This window comes from Spermophilus citellus, assembly GCF_964194105.1.
Source record: "Spermophilus citellus genome assembly, chromosome: 9".
NCBI lineage: Eukaryota > Metazoa > Chordata > Mammalia > Rodentia > Sciuridae > Spermophilus > Spermophilus citellus.
The window spans coordinates 13,373,038-13,397,605 of NC_138191.1; the positions used below are offsets into that span (position 1 = coordinate 13,373,038).

The following is a 24,568-nucleotide window of genomic DNA, read 5'->3' on the forward strand; positions in this document are numbered from 1 at the left end:
TTAAGGAAACAAGATTAAAATGATGAGGAGAGGGATAAGCTGTTTTCTGTTAAAAAAATAAATAAATAATAAGGATGAGATCCAAAGGGGAGGGGTCTGGAGGCTCAGATAGCAAGCTCAAAGGCCCTGGAGGGAGAAACAGGTGGTAGAAGCCTACCATGTGGTTCTAAGGAGTCTTTCCCCCAAACTGTTTCTCTCAAATCTGCAAACAGGGAGGACTGAGCTAGAGGGCACTGAAGTCCCTTCCAGCATCAGCCACATTCTGTCATGTGGTCTTCTGCAAGCCCAGAGAAGTTAAGTAACTTGCCCAAGACCACTCAGTAAGTTATAAAGAACTGCACCACAATTCTGGATAACTTGTAACCCTGCAGCGTGGGGCTACAACAGTCATCCAGACTGTGGGAGGTGTGTGTGTGGCTCCATCTCACATGGTCCAAATGGCCACTCCCTCCCTGCTGGCCCCAACTCACGATGCTCTTCGATGTCATTCTCTTCCTCAGAGACTTTGGCTTTATAATAGGTGATGCCCCGGATGACGGTGGGCTTGGAGGCCGGCCGACCCCTCAGATGGACCTGCCTGTGAAGGGGTCGCTGCCGCTTCACCACCTCAGGTGGGGTCAGGGGTCGAGTCTGCAGGAGCTCAATGGAGTTGATCTGCTGGGACACAGTTTCTTCCTGCAGAAACCGCTCTTCATACTGCTCCTCAGAGGGGACACAAGGGAAGGTCAGGTCACTGGTCAGAGAGAGAGTGGTTAGGTGGGGGCAAAGGCAGAGAGATAACAGTAACACTCCCCAAGAGCCGCGTCCTGTTTTAAGTACTTCATGTGTGTTTAGAAATGTTAAATAAGTAAATCTTCTCATTAGCCCTGAGAGGTAGGGTCCCATTTTTATCATGCTCATTTACAGATTAGGAAACAGAGGCACAGAGAAGTCATTAAAATTGCCCAAGATCCCACAACAAGTAAGTAGTAGAAGCAGGATTTGAACCCATGCAGCAGCGTGGCTGTGGAATTGATGTCTCTGACCTCAGGGCTACTCTGCCCAGAGAACCCAGTTCTACTCTCAGTTCTGGCCTAGGTAACTTAGCCCTAAGTTGCTTCCAGAGAGACAAATGTGGGGGGAGGGTGCCCAGATGGGACATGAAGCCTGAAGACCATCAGGCACATTGTCTCCAGATGAAGCCTGATTGGTTTTATAGCTATCAGAATGGGTACCCGACAACTTTGTCACTCCCCAGCCCCAAACACTTCCTACTGCATACAGAACAATGTCCAAAGTCCTTGACTTCTTCTCTTGCCTACTCCATCAATACCCACACTCCACATACTCCAGTCAGTTGACGAACTCCTAAGCTCTCCTGAACAGCTGGATCTTTGCTCAGACTATTTTTTACTTCCTATCTGGAAAGTTATTACCAACTCCTCTCCACGTCCCTCCACATATAGCCACTTACTAAAATCTACCCTCTGCAGGAAATAGTCCCAGACCTTCTCATACAGAATTAATCTTTCCTCTCCGACCCCACTTAACTCCTTGTGGCAGAGATTTCTAATTGATTATCCAAATCCTAACAGACACCCAATATTATGGACATGGGCATTCTCGCTAGTGGGGTACAGGCAGAAGAAACTGGTTGGAGGAGCTTTCGGAAGAGTTGCTAAAAGGGAGTGCCAACTAAGTCGGGAGGCATCTTTTGCTTTCTTCCTCATTTTCCTGGATTAAAATGTGAACAGGATGGCTGGAGCTGAGCAGCCACCCCCTTGTGATCACGAGGGTATTCTGGAGGATGGAAACCACTATGTCTTGGAGCTAACCATACCAGCTGTGGACTGTCTGAGTCCAGAGCTCTTCTTTGTGAAACGACAACAAACCTTTCTATTATTTTTGTTTGCTTTCTTTTCTTGTGGTGCTAGGGATAGAACCTAGAGCCTTGCACATTCTAGGCAAGTGCTTCTGCCTCTGATCCACACACTCAGCCTTTTTAAAATTTTGATTTTGAGACAGGGTCTCATTTAGTTGCCCAGGCTGGCCTCAAACTTGTGATCTCTTGCCTCAGCCTCCTGAGTCACTGGGATTACAGGTGTGAGCCACTGCAGTTGGCAAGAACTGACCTCTTGTGTCCACAGTATGGCAGGGTCTCAGTCCTGCACTAGGCTGTTCAGTCATATTCCCTTCCCATAGAGTATGCTCCCTTAAATTTAAAAAGCAAAGGACAATGGGCACAAGGCTTGTGATCTAGCTGGGCTCAAAGTCAGGGCCACACTTCAGGGAGTCCAGCTTCTGAGAGGCATGGCTCCTTCAGGAGAGTGTGGAAACCTGAGAGGAATGTGGTCCAGATCTTTTGTCACAAGGACTCCAACAGGTAATAAAGAAGAGGTTAGCTTCCTGCTGTCACTTGAGCCATCAAAACCTCCCCCTTTTTACCAGGAGGAGGCAGGTGAACTCCTCTAGACCCTGTAATTCTGGGTCATGGTGAAATCCTCCTTGACTGCAGAGCCCATGAAGAAATAAAACCTATGTCCCAGACAGCAAATGCCTGTTGGCAGAATAGGGCCTTAGCCACTTCACATTAACTGCAGGGACCCACTACCACAGCCAATTTCTTCACTTTGCACAGGGGGAAAAAAAAAAAAACAGTCTGTTTTGACCTTTAAATTTTTGCCTGGAGAAACCCAGAGTCCTTATTCCCAACCACACCTCCAAGTCTGTTCTTGTTTTCCCGTGACAAGAGTTTACTCAGATGGTGCAAGAGATATGGCAGTTCCCAAACATGCCTGTGTCTCTCTCTCCTGGCACGCAGTGGCGACAGACTCCTGGAATGCAAGAGACACCTTTCTGCCAGCCTTCCCTGGCTGGGGCCAAAGAGCTTCCCAGAAGAAGGAGGCCCACATGCTGACCATGCCCTCAGCAGCCCCCACTCCAGCTACCTGCCCCTCCCTTAAGTCCCTGTTCTTGATGATGAAGTGACCTTATCCAGAGGTGTGGTGGACACCTGGTCATTGATAATGATATTTTAGTAAGCACCTATTACCGCTATGACCCTTTATATTATTTCTAACCCTTACATCATCACGGGGCAAAGTAGTTATTGCTATCCACATTTTACAGATGAGGAAACAGAGGCTCAGAGTCATTTAGCAGTTTAGTTGAAAATCACTTAATTAAGGGGCTGAGGAAGTGGTACTTATCAAATCACATGACCAACAAATAGGCCCATACTTTGGGGTCTGCACTCTTTCTTTTTCTGAGCCACACTACCCACAGCTGTGACCACAGGACCATTTGTTTGCCATCCCAAAACTCCCTTACATCCCCGTGACCTCAGGGCCATGGTCTGGCTACTGCCCAGCAGACTTGGGAGATCCCTCATTTCCCAGTGGAAAGAGCTATCTGGGAGGCTGACAAGAGGCCCCCGGCCACATCCCCTGACTCAGACCCAGAGAGGCATCTAATTGCCGAGCCTCGGTCTCCCTCTGCATTGCAAAAGTAGGTTGTCATTTCTTCGTGGCAAACCCTAGCAACTGTCTTTAGTTCCAGGCTCCCAGGCAAGGGTGGGAACTTCAGTTTTTTTGTTCCAGCCAAGGAGATGGAGCAAGACCATGGACAGCCTTTGCCAGGGAACATATAATTTCCCTGGATTCACTGGCGACAGGCTGCACTGGGCGGCAGCTGCTCCAACCAAGCTTTGATTTCCTCTCTGTTAATCCAAGAGGCTGTTGTATGACTTCAACTCCTGGCACTGATGTTCCCATTCCCACCCTGCCCTCTCCACTCCAGTCCCCCAGCCCCCTGCCAACCCTCTAGGCAGGGGCCAGGTTGAAGAGAGGCCTCCTACAAATTGACCACTCACCATTCCAAGAAACCCCTGACGTCATCTGCAAGAACCCTGAAAATGAACAACCATGTCCATCGACCCCCTTTTCAGCATGGGGTTCACTAAAGAGACAGGGTTGCAAAGGGAGAGGAAGATCCTACCTTTGGGTCTTCTTCACCACTTCCCCTGACCACCCCGCCCATCTGGTTTGGGTGGATTGTGCTAACTGCAGCAGTGTGCTGAATGGGAATTTGGGGAGGAGAAGGACTTTGCTGAGCAAGGAGAAAAAGAGTTTAGTGTGTTTGGTTTGGTTTGTTGTTTGCCCTCAGGAAATCTGAGCTGGGTTCCTTGAGCATACCACATACTGTGTCATCAAGACAACAGATAAATCCTCCAGCCTAGCCGACTGGGAAACTGGAAGCTAGAGATGGTCAGGAATGCTGGCTCCCCTGGGCAGCTGGTGGCTGGGGAGGCCAGATGAACTGGGATAAGGTTCTGGCTCCACATGTGATAAGCAGGTGCCTTCCATTCCCCTTCTTGTCAAAAGTCCCCTGGCTCTTCCGTTACAAGCTCAGGCCCACTCAGGAGTGACCCACCGAGCAGACTAAACACATGCTTAGTGGTCAGCATGTTGGGGACACCCCAAAATGAGAATAAAAATAATTTCTGAAGGAATATGATATTTCCAAAAAATCACCAAAGTAGTCATCATGGGCAAAGCAAGACTTATTGCCCTGCCTTATAATTATTCTATGGTTTGGGATTGTTTTTACTTTGGTTATATATTGGGGAGGTGCAGGAACCATTCTTTTTCAGGGCTTATTGCCTCAGAGACCTAATCTGCCTGCTGTCCTGCCTCCAGTATACATGTGACCAAGATTCCCTAAACCCTTTGCTGTGGCCTGCTTGGAAGCTCTGTGATGAGTTTCTTTATCCTAAAGTTTTGAGCCACATACCCAGCCTTCCTTCCCTCTCAACTCATAAAGTTCTGCAAAACAATGCTTCCTACTATAGTTTAAACCTTAAGTGTCCCCCAAAGGACCATGTGTTAAAGGGTTGGCTCATCCCATGGTGTTTTTGAGAGATGGGAAGAAGGTAGATCATTGAAGGCATGCCCTTGGAGGAGGTGCTGGGACCCCCGAGCCTCTTTCTCATCTTCTCTTTTGCTTCCTAGCCACTATGAGGTGACTGGCTTTGTGGTACCACATACGCCCTACCAAAAGCAATGAGATTAACCAACCATGGACTGAAACCTCTGAAATTGTGAGCCACATTAAATCTTTTCTCTTTTTCAGTCAATTATCTCAGGTGTTTTGTTGCATTAACAGAAAGCTAACACACTTCCCAACCCTTGTTCATGTCACAACACACAGAGGAACTGGCTCAGGGGATCTAACTGACCCAGACCCTGCTCAACCCATACCCATACCTATGTTCTTTCTTTCTTTCTTTCTTTCTCTCTTTCTTTCTTTCTTTCTTTCTTTCTTTCTTTCTTTCTTTCTTTTTAAAGAGAGAGAGAGAGAGAGAGAGAATTTTTTAGTTTTTCAGCAGACACAACATCTTTGTTTGTATGTGGTGCTGAGGATTGCCAGGCAAGCGCGCTACCGCTTGAGCCACATCCCCAGCCCCCCCCATACCTACTTTCCACAGAGGGATTTTCTCAATGACACACCTATCCCCAAGGCACCAATGTGCATCCACCACTAATTCTTGGTATCCAGTTTAAGTCAGTAAGCAAGACTTCCCTGAAGTGTTTCTGTCCCTGAGACCCTTTTATAAAACTTTGTCCAGACCAGCTTTGCTAACATCATGTCTTACAGGACTCTTTCAGTCCTGCCACCAAAATTTACTTGTTTCCTCTTCCACACTTTCAGGTTATCTTCCAAATTAATGCCTGTTCCTTGGCAATGAATTTAGTAGATAACTCAGTACATTGCATTTAATCACTAGCACATAAACATAAGTTGGTAGTAACTGGAGCCAAAAGAAACAGGCATTAAATGTAGAGGCACTTTTAAGCAAGCAGATCTTTTGGCATCACTCAAATTATCTTAGTGCTCTATTTCCCAAAAGTGTAGCTTCATACTAGCGATAGAACTGGATGGGAAGAAATAGAGGTTTGAGGCTCTGCCATTGCTTTCCAACTGAGCCAGGGAGATAAGGAACATTGCTGGATCTGTGTCCTCTGCAAGATAGTGGGGTATTGACCTCTGCCTGGCCTACTTTCCAGAGCTGCGGTGAAGACCACACAGTTAGTGGTGAAAGTATGTAGTAAATAACTAAACCCTTTGTAAATGGGGGAACCATGTAATTTATCATTTTCAAGCAGAGACATTTCTGAGAAGAAAAGAAAATGTTATTAATGATGCCAGGACAGCGGAATGAGCATGTATGGTCCCATGCTAGGCAACACGTATGTCCTCTTTATCTGTCAGTGATCACAAATGCATGATGGGTATAATGAAAAGAATGGGGCTGGGACTGGAGGGATCCTGATCTGAGTCTTGGCTTCGACACTTACTCACTGAACTTCTCTGGGCTTCAGGGTTAAGTAAATGGGATCATCCCCTGCCCAGTACACTTACAGAACTAAGTACAGATGAAATGAGACCATGACTGCTAAAGGACTGAACCCTGAAAAGCTCTATGCAAATGAGAGATACCAGCATCATACCCTCACTGCTGTAAGGAGAGGACCTTAGGGGCTGGGGCTGTACCTCTGGGTGGGCGTAGGCTGCCGCTGCATCCCTCTGCAGAGCTGAGCGGATGTCTGGCATGCTGTCTAAGATGTTATCAGAGCAGTTCTCTTTGCCTCGCTTATTCATCTCAGTTCGGATTTCTTCCATGTACTCTTTGATTTGCTCGTTTTCCTTGGTGAGGTTTTTAGAAACTTCCTGGGAAGAGAGAAGATTCAAAAAGAGGATCTGTTACAGTGTTTTAAGACACGCAGGAGGCAGCCAGCAGCCACGGAGCCTAGATACACAATAGACATGGAGACTCCTGAGAACACTCCTGAGGAATTGGCCAATAAGTGACTGCAGCCCAAGAGTGTGCCCAGCCCCAGGCAGGGCACAGGATGTCCAACTGTTGAAAATATTGCCCAAATCATCATTGTTTTTCTAATAATAGCATTGCCACTCCTAGGAGACCTGGCTCCTTTCCTGTCATTTGTAAAGTCTGCCTTACCCAGTGATGAAGAACATTATAACAAACCTCTATTCATCTGCACATGTGAATCAGTTGCTCAATTAAAGATTTTCCAAGCAATTTTAGAAGAGGGGCCAAAAAAATCTACTCAGTTTGCTATTCTAATGAGCACAAACTATTTTCTAGCTTTAGTATCATTTACGTAGACAATTGATAGGCTAACTTCAAACCTTTCTATTCACCAATGGGAAGTTTCCCTACACCACCCCTCCTTGGCATATCAGCCCTGTTCAGACCTGGTTCATACCATAAAGGGCCAAAGCTATATTTCAGTCAACCAACTCTGGCGAGTGTCTTCCAAGTGTCTAAAGTGCAGTATGGCAGAGAAAAAGGACCTAAATGCTCATGGGGTTCTTGTCCTGGATTACAGACTACCTATATTCTATGAGTGAGGTTTAGTGAGTTCAGAGCAGGGCAAGAGTGGGCTGGGGGCAGCAGAGGCAGCATCCAGCCGAAGTTAAACACTGAATAGGATCTGAATCATAGGAAAGCTGTCAACTCCTGTCTCCTGGAGTTATTTTTAGAGAAGTTTGACTACCTTGAGATCTAATACCTTCCAATCTTGGCCCCTATACTAAGGTTTCCATGAGCATTTAAAATGTTTGATGTGATGTTCTCTGGGCCCTGTTTATGAGGTTGGTAGAGGAAGCAACTATGCAAAATACAGGATGTGTTTGCTTTTCATCGTCCTTAACAGATAGACATGGGAAGTGTAAAGTTCAGACATGGCCAGCCACAGATCTGCAGCCTGGTAAGATGTTACTAATGTCCCAGAGGGAAGCCTTGGTGGCTCAGAGCCAGGGCAACGTGTATATATCCAGGCAGACCGTGACACCCAGACACTGTGGCTCCAATGGCTCTTACGGGGGCTGCCCAGAGAAGCCCAGTAGATGCTTGTTAAACTAACCAGACTCCAGAAACATTGGCCATGCCATTCTCAGGACATCTCAATGCATGCCAGATTTTAAGCCCTGGAAGGACTTACTGTGTTCTATGGGGCTTAAGCCAGACCAGCCTCTGTAAATTGCACAGAATTAACTGTAAGAGCAAAAGTGCATGAGAAAGAGGTCTTGTTTTGAGAATTCACAGAGTGAGTGGTCTTACTGGGTGTGCAGTCATTCTTCATGGAGGCTGTTAAGGACAGTCAAGAGCAATGGTTAACCGCATGAGTTCTGGAGAAAACTGGTTCATATCTCATTACTTCTATTCCTAGATCTGGAATCTCAGGCAAATTACTCAAACTCCCTCTGCTTCAGTCTCCTATCTGTAAAAATGGGGATAGTATAGTACTAGCACTTTCCCTATGCATTGTTATAAGGACTGAGTGAGTTAATACACACAGATGTGCATGGAATATGTTAAGTGGTTATTTTTCATAGACTGTCACAACTGGAACAGACCCCAGAACTCAAGCCTAACCTTTCATAGGAAGAATCCTGAGGCCCTGAATAAGGCTGTGATTTGCTGAAAGTCATTTTATAATTTTTCTTTCTTTCTTTTCTTTTCTTTTTTTTTTTTTTTTTTTTTTGCAGTACTGGGGATTGAACTCAGGGCCGTGCACATGCTAGGCAAAAGCTTTATTACTAAGCTACCTTAATAGCTGAAAGTCATTTTAAAAAGTGGCAGAGCTTGCTAGGTATGGTGGTAAACTTCTGTAATCCCAGATATTTGGGAGGCTGAGGGAGGAGGATTGCAAGTTCAAGGCCAGCCTGGGCTATTTAGTGAGAGGGTTTCAAAATAAAATTTTTAAAAAGGCTCAGGGTATAGCTCAGTGGTAGTGCACTTGCCTACTATGTGTGAGACCCTTTTGGAATCCTCAGTATTCCCCTGCCCCCTAAAAGCTGCTGAGCTGAATCAGCACCCAGCCTCCTGGCCCTGGTCCTGGTAGGTAGAGACCAACAGCATCAGCATCATACAGGAATTTATAGAAATGCAGATTTTCAAACTGGTATGGGTGCAGGCCTGCCTGTAATCCCAGCAACTCTGGAGGAAGAGGCAGGAGAATCACAGGTTGGGGCCAGCTTCAACAAACTCAAAATAAAAGTAGAGCAGGTTGGGAATGTACTTCAGTCAGTGGTGAAGGGCCCCTGGAGTCCATCCCCAGTATCTCACCAAAAAACAAAACAAGCATGAAAAGTGCCACCTTAAGTATGGCTGCTGGAAAAGGGGACAGAACTGTGTGAGAGGCTGTGAGAGGGGCAGGTCTTCCTCAGGCTGAGATTCTGGTATCTTAATGGGGTTCAAGCATTTCCATAATCCATAAGCACCTGTCAAGAGCAGCGCTGTGGATGTCCCTGCTGTAGTTCTCTGTCCTAAGATAACAGAGCCCACTAGGTCCAGTGTGTTGTTCTTTCATTAATGTGTCCAGTGCTGAGGGATCAAGTGTGAGCAAGACCAATGAACATGGTGCCCTGGTGAAGATCACCCTCCGAAAGCGGGCAGGAAGCAATAAACAAACAAGAAGATCCTAACTAGTGAAAAGTGCTACCCTGAGACCCTCATTGTTATACAAAATTACATATAAGAGGTTATGAGGGGAATGGGATAACAAACATGGAGGGAAATGAATTACAGTAGATGGGGTAGAGAGAGAAGATGGGAGGGGAGGGGAGGGGGGATAGTAGGGGATAGGAAAGGTAGCAGAATACAACAGTCACTAATATGGCAGTATGTAAAAATGTGATGTGTAACCGATGTGATTCTGCAATCTGTATTTGGGGTAAAAATGGGAGTTCATAACCCACTTGATTCTAATGTATGAAATATGATATGTCAAGAGCTTTGTAATGTTGTGAACAACCAATAAAAAAAAAAAAAAAAGAAAAGTGCTACCCTAAGTCAGGGCAATCTGACAGACAAAGGTACTGACCCCTTAGCCACCTTGACAATAGACTACCTTGAGAACTAACACCTTACAATCTTGGCCTCTATACTAAGGATGGGACTAATGTAGTCCATACCTGTCGCCCTGTGTTCTGGTTCCCTGTGGTGGATACAGGACTCTATGAAAAGTTTTGGTAACTCTGTGTGGACAGAATATCTTTTTTATTTGAAATAAGTTCTCACCTGACTCCCGAATACCTTGAAACTGGCCCTAAGTGAGGCAAGGGGCAGCCTCACAAATGTAGCTCATGCCTCCTGATCCCCAGAGGGACCCCTGCTCACTGACTTATAATCTCCAATCTCTTCTGCTTTCAGTAGAAGCCATTATTCTAGATTTCCACAGGGGAGGGTTTGAGGCCAGCCTGGCTCTGAGAACCCAGAGGAGCAGTATAGTTTATTCCCCTCGTGGGAACAGCAAAGCCCGCCAGTCGCCTGAATAAACACTGGGCTAGAAGTGGCATCACCCCATTGGCCTGCTGGGCTAAGCCAGCTGGTGTCCCTAGGGCAGCAGCAGCAGCTGCCCTTCCTTGGACACCCCCACCCCAACCCGGAGCTGCTGACCTTGCCTTGTTCCCTACTCCTCCCTAGGGCTCTGCTTCCCTCACACCAAGAGCATTTTGTGGGTTCTTTTAGGCAGGGCAGGGGACGCTCCTAATGCAGAGTGCTCTAGATCCTACCCTGGCAGACAACTGAACCCCATGACCTCATGCCTCAGGCTCTTCCCCTCTGGGACAGCTGCAACTGTGACATTTATGGTGTAGGCAACTTGGCTTGTGGGCAGGGCTAGCAAGGTGGCAGAGGAGGTGGGAAGGGTGCCAGTGTGCCACATGGTCCCTCCCAAGGACGCTGGCGCTGTGAAGAGGGAAGGTGGTGGGGAGAGGCAGCTAGAGGACTAGGACAGAAGGATGGATACAATTAAGATCTGGGAACTCTGTCATGACTCCTTCAGCTAGAGAGGTGTTCTGAAAAGCTTGAACTGAGAGGGTTCACAGAACAAATGTCACCCTGCAGGAGGGGCATGCTGAAGGGCTGTGCAGTTTGGAAACAGGAGATTGTCTTCTGAGAGCAAGGCCACATGGACAGATGGGGACAGGTCTCAGTCAGACACACAGAGAGCAGGGAATAGGAAGCAAGTAAACTGGGAAGGGTCCCTTGGCAAGGGGGATCAGAACATAGATGGAGTTTGAGGTACAGCTGGCTATCATTGGTGAGCACAGCTGGTCGACACAGCTTGCTAAGGGGCTGAGAATATGGCTCAGTTGGTAGAGTGCTTGCTTAGCATGCACAAGGCCCTGGGTTCAATCCCCAGCACGCCAAAAACAAACTAACAAACAAAAAAACCACAGCTTGAGTGAGCTGTGGGTGGGCTAACACAACCAGATGTGCAGATTGGTGGAATGGCCTTGGAAAGGTTGTGCCCTGGCTATGGACTCAACTTGTCCAGCTCTTAGACAAGTGTGATCATGCAGTGGCTTAAGCTAGGGGGAAAGATGACCATGCTGCAGGGCTCTGGCCATTCCCTGTGAATGGGAGGACTCGGGGGAAAAATGCTGGCTCTGGAGATAAGGTGTGAAATCCGCTCCATAGTCATAGCCTGGTAATGTAACCATAGGATAGAAGTGATGAAATCTCTCTAGGACCCTTGGGAAAAGAAAGAATAAGCCAGGGACTATGATGGACACCTGTAATCCCAGCAACTTGGGAGGTTAAGGTAGGAAGATTGCAAGTTTGAGGCCAACCTGGGCAACTTAGTGAGACTTTGTCTCAAAAATTTTAATAAATGACTGGGGGTATAGTAAGGGAAAGGAGGAAGAGGGGGATGACAAGAGGAAGACAAAGAGGAGGAAGAGAAGGAGGAAGAGGAAGAAAAGAAGGAAAAAATGGAAAAGAAAAAAAAAAGAAGTGATGATGGTATCTACATTGACAATCTTAGTATTGAGAATGGATGAGTGCCTGGCATCAAAGAGGACTGTGGACATACATAGGTGTGAAAGGAGGAACAGCTAAGGTTGGTATGACTAGGCCAGGGAGGAAGAGAGGACCCAAGGCTGGTATGTGGGAGAGAGGCACAAGATACCTGTTGGAGGAGACTGGGCTAGACTGCAGGTGGGACAAACTTTGTCCCCCAAATCACATAGCAGGCATGTGCCACTGTATCCAAGGAGGCTGCCTGGGAGCCCTGTGGGTGTCAGGCCCACTGGCAGATGGCTGGATGTGCACAGCTCTGGTGCAGATGATAATCTTAAGGACTGAGGGGACCTGGTTCCTGTGGGAGTGAAGTGAGCAAGCATAGGGTGACGAGGCCCATAGTGCAAGGGCTCTGGGTTTTCACTAGCTCACCCTGCCCTTCCCCCTCTGAGCCCTCCAGGACCCAACAAGGACCAGATGGCCTGGATCAGCCACCCAGCTGACAGCTGCCCCCAAGCCCCTGTAAGAGAAATAGAGGGGGAGAGCAGCTGGAAACAGCCGACTCCTGATGGCGGAAAAGGCAGCAGGGGTCCAATCCCTCAAGCACAGCTGGTGGAGACAGGCAGGCAGGCCTGAGGTAAGGGAGACACCAGCTGCTGCCTTAATCCCCCATCCATCCAAACAGCTGCTCAGCTTCCATTCCATGGCAGGTGCTAGGCTAGGACTGGAGACACAAAGAGAGGACTTAGACCCTGGCCGCCCTCAAAAGACCCCAAGCTTGGAAAGAGAATCAACAAGTGCAGAGCAGAAGTCCCAGGCCTCTGATGATGAATTTCTGCATGAGGGGGAACCTTATCCTCTGCAATAACCATACACTCCTCACATCCTGGCAGCTATCAGCTATTCCTAAGCCAGCAGATGGAGGGCTGACTCTTACACCATAAGCCAAGAAGAAAAAAGCTCACAATCCATGGTGGCAAATTAGATTTTAAGGATATACAACCCCAAGAGAGGTTGAACTCATATTAAGATGTAAATTGAATTAAATAACCTTAACGTCAAAATGTATCTTAGAGACATCATCTCCAGCCCTCTGCCTTCTTTCACTTCAGGAGGACAGGGTGAGTGACACTCCTCTCCAAGTCTGCACTTGAGGAAAGAGTAAAATGGCTGACTGTGAACCTTCTGCAGAAGTAGATTCAATCAGGAGACAGTGACAAGTGGGGGTGTCTTGATGGGAGCACAAGGAGGCTGGGAAAGAGGAGACTTGGAAAGACACAGCTCCCCTAAGTCTCTGCCAGGAACGCACAGATGAAAATTACATTTTTCTACTAATGGTAAAAAGATACATCCCCAAGGGGCAGGAATCCTCCTTTGATCTTGCATTGTAGGCTGGAAACACAAAAGCCACCAAACTTTTAGGTTTGGGAGAGAAGCTCCCACATTCTGAGATGCGGGCCAGTTCTGGGTCTGCTAAACCCATAACACATTTCAGATCTTCCGCGGGGGCAACATTATGAGGAGTGAAGTCTTCAGCTGACACACAAAGTTCCCTGGTGCCTATCTGTGCCCATGGATGGAGTCCACAAACTCCAGTGGGGAGGTGAGAAAGGAGGAGAAGAATCACACACACCACACGGGGCAGAGCTTCCATTACAAACATCACACTGTGGAAGCTTATAGGGATTCACCTATTTTAAAAGAGTGACATATGTCACACACATATATGAAGGTATATATGCACACAGTCATGAGCATACCAAGAATTTATAAATGTTTACAGGTATACTGCAGCTAGACCGTGAAGGAGGGTTTACCACAAAGAGTTTCAACTTTTATGGGAATACTTTAATTCAGTTAGTACTTTAATGCTAGAGATTATAATCTGTCCCTGTCTTTTTCTACCACTTTGAAAATAAATCTGCTCATGGAAGCAGTACATGATACTATCCCATGCTTCTAGTCCTGCTGCCTCACAAATCCATTTTTAGGTCTAGGCAGCCTATAAGTCTCTGGGTCTCTGGGAGTTCAGATGAAAGTCTTTTCTCCAGCTGAATCAATGCCAAACTTGGGTCTATGTGCAATGAACAGGGTTTATGTCTTTGGAAGCTACAGGTTTTCCTTGTAGACTTCTATTTCCCATCTTCCCTAGATCCTATGCTCTGTGCCCAATTACTGTACCCCCAATCTAACACTGTACCCCCCACTTCCTACATCTTCTTTCCCTTTTCAGATGTTCACAGGGCTGTTCATGGGCCATTATGAATTCTGAACTTGGAAACAATCCACATATCTATCATTAGGAGATGGGTAAATATGTTGTGGCATAGTCATACAATAGAATAATACATAGCAATAAAAATGAATGAGCAAGACACAAAAACAATATAGGTAAATATCAAAAACATAAAATTGAATGAGAGAAGCCCAATACATGCACACACACACTCATACACACACATCACTAACACACACACAATTCTGTAGAATTCTGTACATTTAAAATTCAAAATAGGCAAAATGGTTCCTGGGAAGGAGGAGGAGCAGGAAAGAGGAGGAATGAAGTTGACCAAACTATGTTATGTGCAATGAATCCCACTATTAAATTTAATGCACCAATAAAAAATTTAAAAATAGGGCTGGGGTTGTAGCTCAGTGGTAGAGTGCTTGCATCGAATGTGTAAGGCATTGAATTCAATTCTCAGCACCGTGTATAAATAAATAAAAATAAACCTTCATCGATAATCAAAATTTTTTTTTTAATCTAAAAATAAAAATAATAAATTATAAATTCCCTTTAAAAAGAAAATAGGCAAAAATAGACTGCTGGACATGCTGGTACAGGTCTATAATTGCAGCAACTTGAGGGGCTGAGGCAGGAGGATTGCAAGTTCTAGGCCAGCCACAAAAACTTAGTGAGACTTTGTCTCAAAAATAAGAAACGGTTGGTGATATAGCTCAGTGTGAAAGCACCCCTGGGTTTGATCTCTGGTAAAGAAAGAAAAGAAGGGGCTGGGGATGTGGCTCAAGCGGTAGCGCGCTTGCCTGGCATGCGTGCTGCCCGGGTTCGATCCTCGGCACCACATACCAACAAAGATGTTGTGTCCGCCGAGAACTAAAAAATAAATAAATATTTAAAAAAATTTAAAAAAAAGAAAGAAAAGAAGGAAGGAAAGAAGGGAGGAAGGAAGGCAAGCAGGCAGGCAAAAATGTTATATTGGAGGATGAATTATTTTGGGAGATTTGGGGGATGTATTCTTATTTGTGAATACTATTTTAAAAAAGCAAGAAAGATAACTAAAATACAAGGCTCTAAATAGAGAGGTTCCCCTCAGGAAGGGGGTGTGAGTAGAAGACATGTTGTAGGGAGGGCTTGGGGGATGTTAATATTAACCTATTTCTGAAGCTGGATAATGATGACAGGGGTATTTGCTTTATAATAGGTTATCAAGCTGTATACTCATTGTGCACTTATCTGTGCTGTTATTTTTCACAATTTACGACAAAAGTTTAAACCAAATCATCCCACTAGGCAGAGCTCCCAGTGCTGATTTTCCTGAGTGTGAGGCTCTGAACAGTTCAGATTCCATTTCTCTCTCCTTCCTTCCCCTTTCATCTGCAAATGAAGTTTCCATTCCTACATCCTCCTATGTACCCAAGGTGGATGTACACACATGTGCCCACTTATACTGCCAAGCACTGATCTGACTCTGGGCAAAAAGCCCTTCCAATCTGACCCCTGTTGTCCTGTCTGACCTTCAAAGAACTCCCTTTGGGATTTAAGAATATCCAAGGACCCAGAGCAGAATTTCACTTCCATTCCTTCTGCAGAGCCAGGCTGGAGAGGGAATGTTTTATCCATTTACCCAACATTCTGCCTTTTCAATTACTGTATACTCCAGACAGCCGGCACAAGCCAGGAGACAACCTTAATCCAAGATACAGTATTCCATTCCATGGCTTCTGGGCCCAACCAAAGACCCTCCTGTCATACCACAGCACCCTGTCTCTTGGACTGTGGTTTTGGGAAAACTCCCATTGGGTGGGACCTTCCCCAACTCAACTTTAATTCTGTTTAATGAGGCTTATGAGATGCAGCCACAGTCCTGCCTAGAAATTCCCTTGGAAGAACTGTTATTTTCAAGTTCTGGTTAGGAAAAACTGATGCTTACAGGGCAGACAAGAATGATTCGAAGAAACTGACACAGTTGATTAGAAAGAGCCCTGGACTATGAGCCAAAAGGCCTGAGCTCCAACCCTATATGTCTTTGCACGGTGATCTCAGGGGATTCATCTAATTTCCTTAGATCTCACATCCTGCCCAGCTCACAGGAACAAGTGGACTAAGTGTATATGAAATGTTAGAAACTGTAAAATGTTATACAAATATAAGGGATCGTTATTATAAAAGTCCAGTGTTTGCTACGAAATACCACAGTTTTGAAAGAAGAGATATTCCCATCCATATAAAAATATTTGTTTTGGGGCTAGGGTTGTGGCTCAGCAGTAGAGCGCTCATGTAGCATGTGTGAGGCCCCGGGTTCAGTCCTCAGCACCACATATAAATGAATGAAATGAAGGTACTGTGCCCACCTACAACTAACTAAATAAATAAATAAATAAAGTTCATTGGGTGTGGTGCTGCATGCCTATAATCCCAGTGGCTCAGGAAGCTGAGGCAGGATGATCTTGAGTTCAAAGACAGCCTTAGCAATTTAGTGAGGGTATTTAGCAAGACCTTGTCTCAAAATAAAATATAAAAAGTACTGGGGATGTAGCTCAGTGATTAAGCATCCCTGGGTTCAATCCCCAGTATCAAAATAAAAAAACACAAAGTTCATTTTGGCCAAGCCCTAGTTACTGTGCTCCTATACACAGGATACCACACATTTGAGCTGGCACTGCACCAAATTCATCCACACTCCTACCCTTGGCCAGTAAGGAGGAGGCTCTGCTGCTAGATAAGGTTGGGGATGAACTATAGCCCTTGATCAGAACTCAGCCCATTGGCCCCCTCAGAGGCTGGGTCCCTGACCTTGGCCTCCCAAGCACTCTGCTCTTCCCCTACAGCTAACTTTCCCAATCTGTATTCTCTAGACAGACTAAAACCACATGTTTACCAAAGTCAGGTAAAAGCAGATGTTGCCAATGCTCCTTGATCCCATAGAAATACAATCCTTTTCTTAAAGGGGCATATCTCAGGGGAGGCTCAGGAAACATAGATACTGTCCAATATCGGACCCTGGTCCAATTCCTTTTGAACCATTCTGGAAGGATCAGACAGAAGTTTTGCATGAAGTCCCCTGGGAGCAGGACGGTGTTGACTATTTCCAGTCTCATCATTTCAGCTCTCAATGTCATGCTTGGGGAAGGAGAGATTCAAGATGTCTTGTGTCCTAGGTCTCTAAGGTAGCCCCTTTTGGGGAGAATGGACAGATATTTCAGGAGGCTGATATGATCTTCGTGGCCACATCAACCTGTCTACAAAGCTCTGGCTCCAGTGCCCTCACCCTTTTTCTTAAGAGTTTATAACTGAAGTGACCGTGGACCTGCCACCCCACCAAGAACAAAATGGCAACATTCAGAGCTGAAGGGGCCAAGCTTAAGGGTGGGTAGAGAAGGAGCTGGGTTTAAATTTTTGAGACTATTTTTAGGAATAGAAGGAACATGCTAGAATGATCCTTTTAACTTCAATGTTTTTCACCTCTGTCTTAGCTCTCTGGGCAAAGGAATGTAGGAATGTGTTCCCCAATCTCTCTTTGGTCATAACTCAAGTGCCACGTTTAATCATTTCAAAATATTTTCATAATCATTAGTGTGCATTTTATTCCCTCAGGAATCATATGGAGTAGGTAGGGTTCCATTCCCACTTTACATATGGAGAACCTAAGATATGGTTGCTTGGGAATAGCAGGCAAAGAGTAGCTTTCTCTGTCTTGACTCAGTCAGGTACTCTTTCAGCCACAAACTAGAGATTCTTATATTTTTTTACATCCCATATCTACTAAACACTTATCAGGGAACCCCGAAAAAGACCCTCAAAAGTCCATTTTTCCCCATGAGGAATACTGATATGTTTACAGTTATTCCTTTATTAAATTTATCACTTATAAGTAACATTATGAAAATTAAAGAATAGATTTCTACTTGAAGTAGCAGCTCTTTGGTAACTATTTCAAATATCAGTCCAAAAACTAGATGCCAGTCAATAAAACATATCCATAAGCCTCTTACCAGTAGGGTTGAATGATGAATATTACTTTTCTGGTGACTAGACTTTCTTATTTATAAATAAAGCCTTACAACCACAAAACAATGTCTCCATTATTATTATGTCCATAACTATTTATAACTCTTACATCACATCACATACCATTAAATGAAAACCATGGCACCAGTTGTGTATTCCTCTATACCCAAAGTGATGTGGTGACTTTGACTGTGAACATTATATTACTGGTATTATGGACTGGTATTCATCCTGGGCATGAACAGCCTGAATGTCCAATGAAGGAACATTATTGATTATAAATTACTTTTATGTCACATTATCATCTCAGTAGATGCAGAGAAATCATTAGATAAAAGTTAACACCCTTTAATGATTAAAATCCTGAATAAATTAAGTATAGAAGGATCATACCAAAACATAATAAAGAATATACATGACACACCCATATCCAACATCATACCGAATAGGGAAAACATGAAAGCATTTCCTCCAAAAATAGGAACAAGACAAGGGTATCCATTCTGAACACTCTTATTCAAAATTGTACTTGAATTTTTAGCTAGAACAATTAGGAAAGAGAAAAAATGAAAGGGATACAAATAGGAAAGGAGGAAGCCAAAATATCCCTATGGATGATATGATTCTATCTACAAGAAAACTCTTGGAATTGATAAGCAAAATACAGCAAAGTACAAAATCAACATACATATAAAATCAATATCTTTTCTGTATACCAATAATAAAATTGTTGGAAAAGAGAGCAAGAAAACAATTCCATTCCAAATAGCTTCAAAAAAATAAATCTAAGAATAAACTTAACTGAGATGAAAGACTGCTTTGAAAATTACAAAACACTGAAGAAATTGAAGAAGACACTAGAAGATGGAAAGATCTCCCATGTTCTTAGAGTAGGAGAATTCATATTGTTAAAATTTCCAAACTCTCTGCATACTCAGTACAATCTCCATCAAAATACCAATAACATTCTTCACAAAACTAGAAACAATAATCCTAAAGTTCATATGGAAGCATACAAGACCGTGAATACCCAAAGCAATCCTGAGCAAAAACAAAACAAACAAACAAAAAAAAAAACAAAAAAAACCAATGCTAGAAGCATCCAAATACACTATAGAGCCATAGTAATAAAAACAGCATGTGTTAGTATAAAAACAGAGATACTGACCAATTGAACAGAATAGAAGACCCAGAAATAAACCTATTCATTTGCAGCTGACAGATTCTCAACAAGAACACAAAAACACATTAGAGAAGACAGCCTTTTCACAAGTAGTTGGTTCTGGGAAAACTGGAAATCCATGTGTATAAGATTGAAAGTAGACCCCTCTACCCTGCACAAAAATCAGACCTGAAATGTTGAAACTACTACAAGAAAATAAGGAAACACCCCCAGATATTGGAACAGCCAACAATTTCCTGAATAGGACTCCCATAGCTCAGGAAACGAAAGCAAGAATTGACAAATAAGATCACATCAAATTAAAAAGCTTCTGCACAGCAAAGGAAACAATCAAGAGTGAAAAAGACAACCAACAGAACGGGAGAAAATCTTTGCCTGCTATTCATCTGACAGAGGAATAATGTCCAGAATATACAAAGAATTTTAAAAATCATAACAACCAAGAAATAGGTAATCCAACAGCCACTATGGAAATCAGCATGAAGGTTCCTCAAAAAACTGAAAATACGGGGCTGGGGATGTGGCTCAAGCGGTAGCGCACTCGCCTGGCATGCGTGCGGCCCGGGTTCGATCCTCAGCACCACATACAAACAAAGATGTTGTGTCCGCCGAGAACTAAAAAAAAATAAATATTAAAAAAAAAACTGAAAATAGAACTACCATATGATCCAGCCATATGACTCCTAGGTATATATATCCAAAGGAAACAAAGTCATCATTCAAAAGATGTGCACACATTTACTGTAGCACTCTTTACCATACATAAGATATGAAATCAGCCCAGGGGCCCATCCACAGATGAATGGATAAAGAAAACAGGATACATATATATACAACTGAGTTATTATTCATCCATAAAAATAAAATCATGTCATTTGCAGAAAAACAGATGGAAATGAAAGGCATCATGTTGAGTGAAATAAACCAGAAACAGAAAGACAAATATCATATGTTTTCTCTCATTATGTGGAAACAAACAAAAAAAAATTGAAAAAGACGACCTCAAAGTGGAAGAGGGCTTTCAGAGAAGGGAATGGGAATAGTAATCAGAGAAGAGAGGGTATGGCAAGAGAGGACAGAAGGGAAGATGGACATGATCAAGGGGGGATATACACATATATTTAAATGTCACAGTGGAACCCACTATTTGTACAATCAATATGTGTTAATGATTACAATAATAAAATAAAATGATCACTTTTATGTTTTCTTTCTCTCAAGTGGATGAGATACACACACATTCTCACACATACACCACATACACACACAGAGATATGTGCACTAGAACAGTTTAAAAAAAAAAAGAACAAATCAATAACCACATTCCCAGGAGGTGACAACTCTACCTTAAAAATGAAGTAAGATGTTTATTGTAATTTTACATATCACTTAGCTCTGAGTTCCCTGGAAGTCAAAATAAAAATAAAAACAGATTATTTATGTAGTTCTTATAGAGAAAAAGAATAAAGTCTTTACATTTTTATTTCACTCATTCACCAACAATTTGTACAATTTTGGATGCGTTTTTTTAAATATATTTTTCTCTTTCCAAAGAAGAGAATGGGTTTAGTTAGGACACATGCTTTCTGTAAAAAAATATTGTGAGAGGCCAGGCACAGTGGTGCACACCTGTAATCCCAGCTACCCAGAAGGTTGGAGCAGGAGGACTGCAACTTAGGGGCCATTTTGGTCAACAGTGAGACCCTGACTCAAAATAAAATATAAAAAATGTAGATAAAGATGTAGCTCAGTGGAAAAGCACTTGCCTAGCATGTGACATACTCTGGTTCAATTCCCAGGACTGCAAAAAGAAGAGAGAAGAGAGGGGAAGGGAATGGAAGGGAAGGGAAGGGAAGGGAGGGGAAGGGAAATCAGAATATTCCTTACCTCCTCCAGTTTATCTACTCGCCCCACCAATCTGGTGGTGACCGAATGCAGCTTCAGGAGATCCAGGCCATAGAAAGCTCCTTCCAGCATATCTATGATGGTGGAGAGCTATGAAACAAGAGCCAGGGGTTAGTCCAGGGTTGGGATAGAGAGAGCACAGTGGGAGAAGTTTCCTTCAGATCTCCATGTTGTAGGCTCAACAGGGAAGCCACTAGCCAGGAATTGAAAGGTAGCCCTAGAAGCACATTTGTAGGGATGAGCCAAATGATGTATTCTGCCTTCTGAAATATTTGGGTAAAAAAAAAAATAGAAGAATCCTACAAGAACAAGTAAATACAAGGTCTGAACATCTTCACAAACTGTTTAGGACTCTTTTATGAATCCATCAGTCATCAGCATCTCTCCTATTAGACTATAACTCCTTCAAAGCTTCTTCATCTCGGTTTCCTCAAGATACCTAGCAGAGTACCTGGCCCATAACAGGTAATCTATAAATGCTCAACAAAGTGATTGTAACATAAGTACCTTCAGGATATGGTTATGAAACCCTCCCTCAACTTCATTGTCTACTAAAGGTCCTGGAAGATATCAAGAGATGATTTCTTAGCATCAAAAGCATAGTTGCATCTATTCAGAAAACCAACTCAAGAGACTCAATTGAGCCCAGTAGTTCCAGAACAGACTGGAGACCATAATAGGAACCCATCTCAAAAAATTCAGCTAGGCTGAGAAAATGGCTTAGTGTTAGAGGATTTGCCTAGCATGTACAGGCCCTGGGCAGAGTGGGGACAGCTTAACCAATCCTGATGTAAAAGAGACCCAGTGGTGTGGTGGGCATGGTGGCACATGCCTATAATCTCAACAACTCAGGAGGCCGAGGCAGGAAGAAGGCAAGTTCAAGGCCAGCCTGGGCAACTGAGCAAGAACCTTTCTCAAAATAAGATAAAATGGCTGGGAATGTAGTCTAGTAGCAAAGCACTTTGGGGTTCAATCCCTAGTATCATCCCCTCCAAAAAAAAAAAATAATAACAAGAGAGAGGCCCAATAGCCCATGTCTGAGGTAGCTCCTTGTCATCGGGCACCTAAACTTGTCACTTTTTTTTTTCAATATGATCCTCTGCCAGTATAGTGCCACTGGGAGGAAGGTGGCTGAGGCTCAGATAGCATTTAGCAGGTGAGGATACAGGAATGGGGGCAGATGAGATATGCTTAAATGGAGCCTCCCTACCAAGAACCAGACCCTGGAAAAGTTGGCTGGGTGACCCACTGCAATCTCTCTATTCCCCACTCACTTCCTAGCCTTGCTTCCAGATAAAACATTCCACAGAAATACTCGTTTTTTGAAGTTCTCTTTCTTTCTCTCTCTCTCTCTCTCTTTTTTTTTTTTTTTTTGGCGGGGGGTGGGTGCTGACGATTGAACCCAGGGGTACTTAACCACTGAGCCACATCCCAGCCCTTTTTATATTTTATTTCAAGACAGGGTCTCACTAAGTTGCTTAGGGCCTTGCTAAGTTGCTAAGGCTGGCTTTGAACTTGTGATCATCCCTGCCTCAGCCTCCAAAGCTGCTGGGATTATTGGAGTGTGTCACTGCACCTGGCTAGAAGTTTTTTTTCTTTTGCATCAGAGGAAGACAGCTGTATCCTGGGTAAGGACCATAGCTGATTAGTATGCAATGGGATGATTTTCTGATTCCTAATAGAAATTTTGCCTGATATAGTTCCAGAAGTTCCCCCAGAGTCCTATTCTAGAACTAAGTGAGTGCGGCACATGGTTCAGAAAGTAGTTTCATGGAAGAACTGCAGCTCTGAGTAATATGGCCAAATCCTGGGGCATTCCTTGTCCTGATAAACACGACTGCTTTAAGAGATACCAATGACTACTAGTCCCTGAGTATCAGGTACCAGCAGGAGTGCATTACATGAGCATTCATTCATCCATTTACACAGGCATGCCTCACTGAATATCAGGCATTGTGCTCTGTACTCAATAGTTGTCATCTCATCAATTCTCATAGTAGATATTATTCCCACATTTTATTCAAGGAAACCGAGGTCAGACAAATTAAGTAACTTCAGCAAGTTCATGCAGTGCTGATTTAAACCCAGGTTTGCCTGACTCCAAAAACAAGCTTATTCTACTACCCCACATCATGAGCAAAGCTGGGGTATCACATGAAGTCAGCCAGTAAAGATGCCCAGGTAGGGCCTGAGCTTCCCCACTCTATAAAGTATGACCACAGCATCAGTTTTGATGAGAGGCCCCAGGCCTCTCATCCCCGGGTCACTTCAACAATGGTGCCAAGGACTGAGAGGCTCACTTCTCTGTCTTTTACCTCTTCAACATCCACCCTGGGCTGACAGGAAATTGTGACAGCAATTTTCCTGGAGAACACTGAGTTCTTTTGGCCAGCTGGGCCTGGCAGTGGATCCCAGGCCTGGCCTCCTAGTCTCTATGAGGAGGGGCAAGTGTTCTTTGCTCTCACATCTCCCTCAGACTCCAGAGCTGAAATTGACCATTTTGTCAAAACAACAGCCTTATCTCCACACACAAGACTCCAGGGACTAGGCCTGGCCTCCTTCAAAGGCCTTACAATCCCCAGCCATGGCCCTGTAGGCTCATGGGTTCCCAGGAGAGCTTCTCATCTGTGGCACTGCCCCCCACCAGCTCCTACCTTCAAGTCTCGGCTGTCTGCTTCCCGTAGCTTCTGGAGCCTGAAGTCTCCCTCGCAGGGATTGAGGGCAGATGGGGGTGCAACACAGGCACACTTGCAGGATGAGCCTGAAGTGATGGTTTCCACAGTGTAAAAGTCTTCCCTCCTGGATGCTCCCTCATTGATCCTCTGGCAGGCATCTCGGCCCAGCGGTCTCACCACACACTTGCACTGACAGTCTGAGCCCTCGGACACGGCTTTCACCTTGTCATAGTCCCCCAGCAACTAAGACACACACAGAGTAAATGAGTTGGGGTTATACAAATATATGGTTCCTCAAAGAGTCTGTCGATTAACTTAGTCAAATATACTACTCTAGAAGAAAAATAATATATATCGACATGGAAAAAATCTCCAGGAATTATTGTTAAGCCACTCAAGTTATAGATCCATATATATAAAACAATTAGTTTTATGTAAAAAAATTCAAAAGTCAAAGCAATAAGTACATATGCAAATAAAATACACCTAAAAAATGTCCTACACCAGCCAGACACCTCAAACAACACTGAACCATGGAATGAACAGGTCATCACAAAGCAATTTGCTGACTTGGACATTTCCGGGAAGGCACTCGGAGTTCAGCTCTCTTCGTTTATCTTGGAAGGCTGTGGATTTTCAGGGGGCCTTTGCCTTTAATCATTTAAAAGAAAAAAAAAATGAGCTCCATCCTTCTTCCAATAGTCTTGCCTTTAGCTAGAATCCAGGTTTGGATGTGAAAAGGA

General features: G+C 44.2%; 1 protein-coding gene across 6 annotated transcripts in view; it reads right to left on the reverse strand.

The window, feature by feature from the left end:
* Window positions 1-24,568, reverse strand: part of OLFML2B (olfactomedin like 2B) — a 42,324-nt gene that overhangs the window by 14,168 nt on the left and 3,588 nt on the right. For 3 of the 6 annotated variants that reach the window (XM_081307611.1, XM_081307609.1, XM_081307613.1), the window contains exons 2-5: window positions 23,805-24,068; window positions 21,133-21,240; window positions 6,532-6,708; window positions 471-702 (exon numbers count right to left, since the gene is read on the reverse strand). In XM_081307611.1, coding sequence (XP_081163737.1) covers window positions 471-702; window positions 6,532-6,708; window positions 21,133-21,240; window positions 23,805-24,068 — 781 coding nt within the window. The remainder of the gene's footprint in view (window positions 1-470; window positions 703-6,531; window positions 6,709-21,132; window positions 21,241-23,804; window positions 24,069-24,568) is intronic. The other 3 variants (XM_081307612.1, XM_081307614.1, XM_081307610.1) reach the window with 2 other exon arrangements.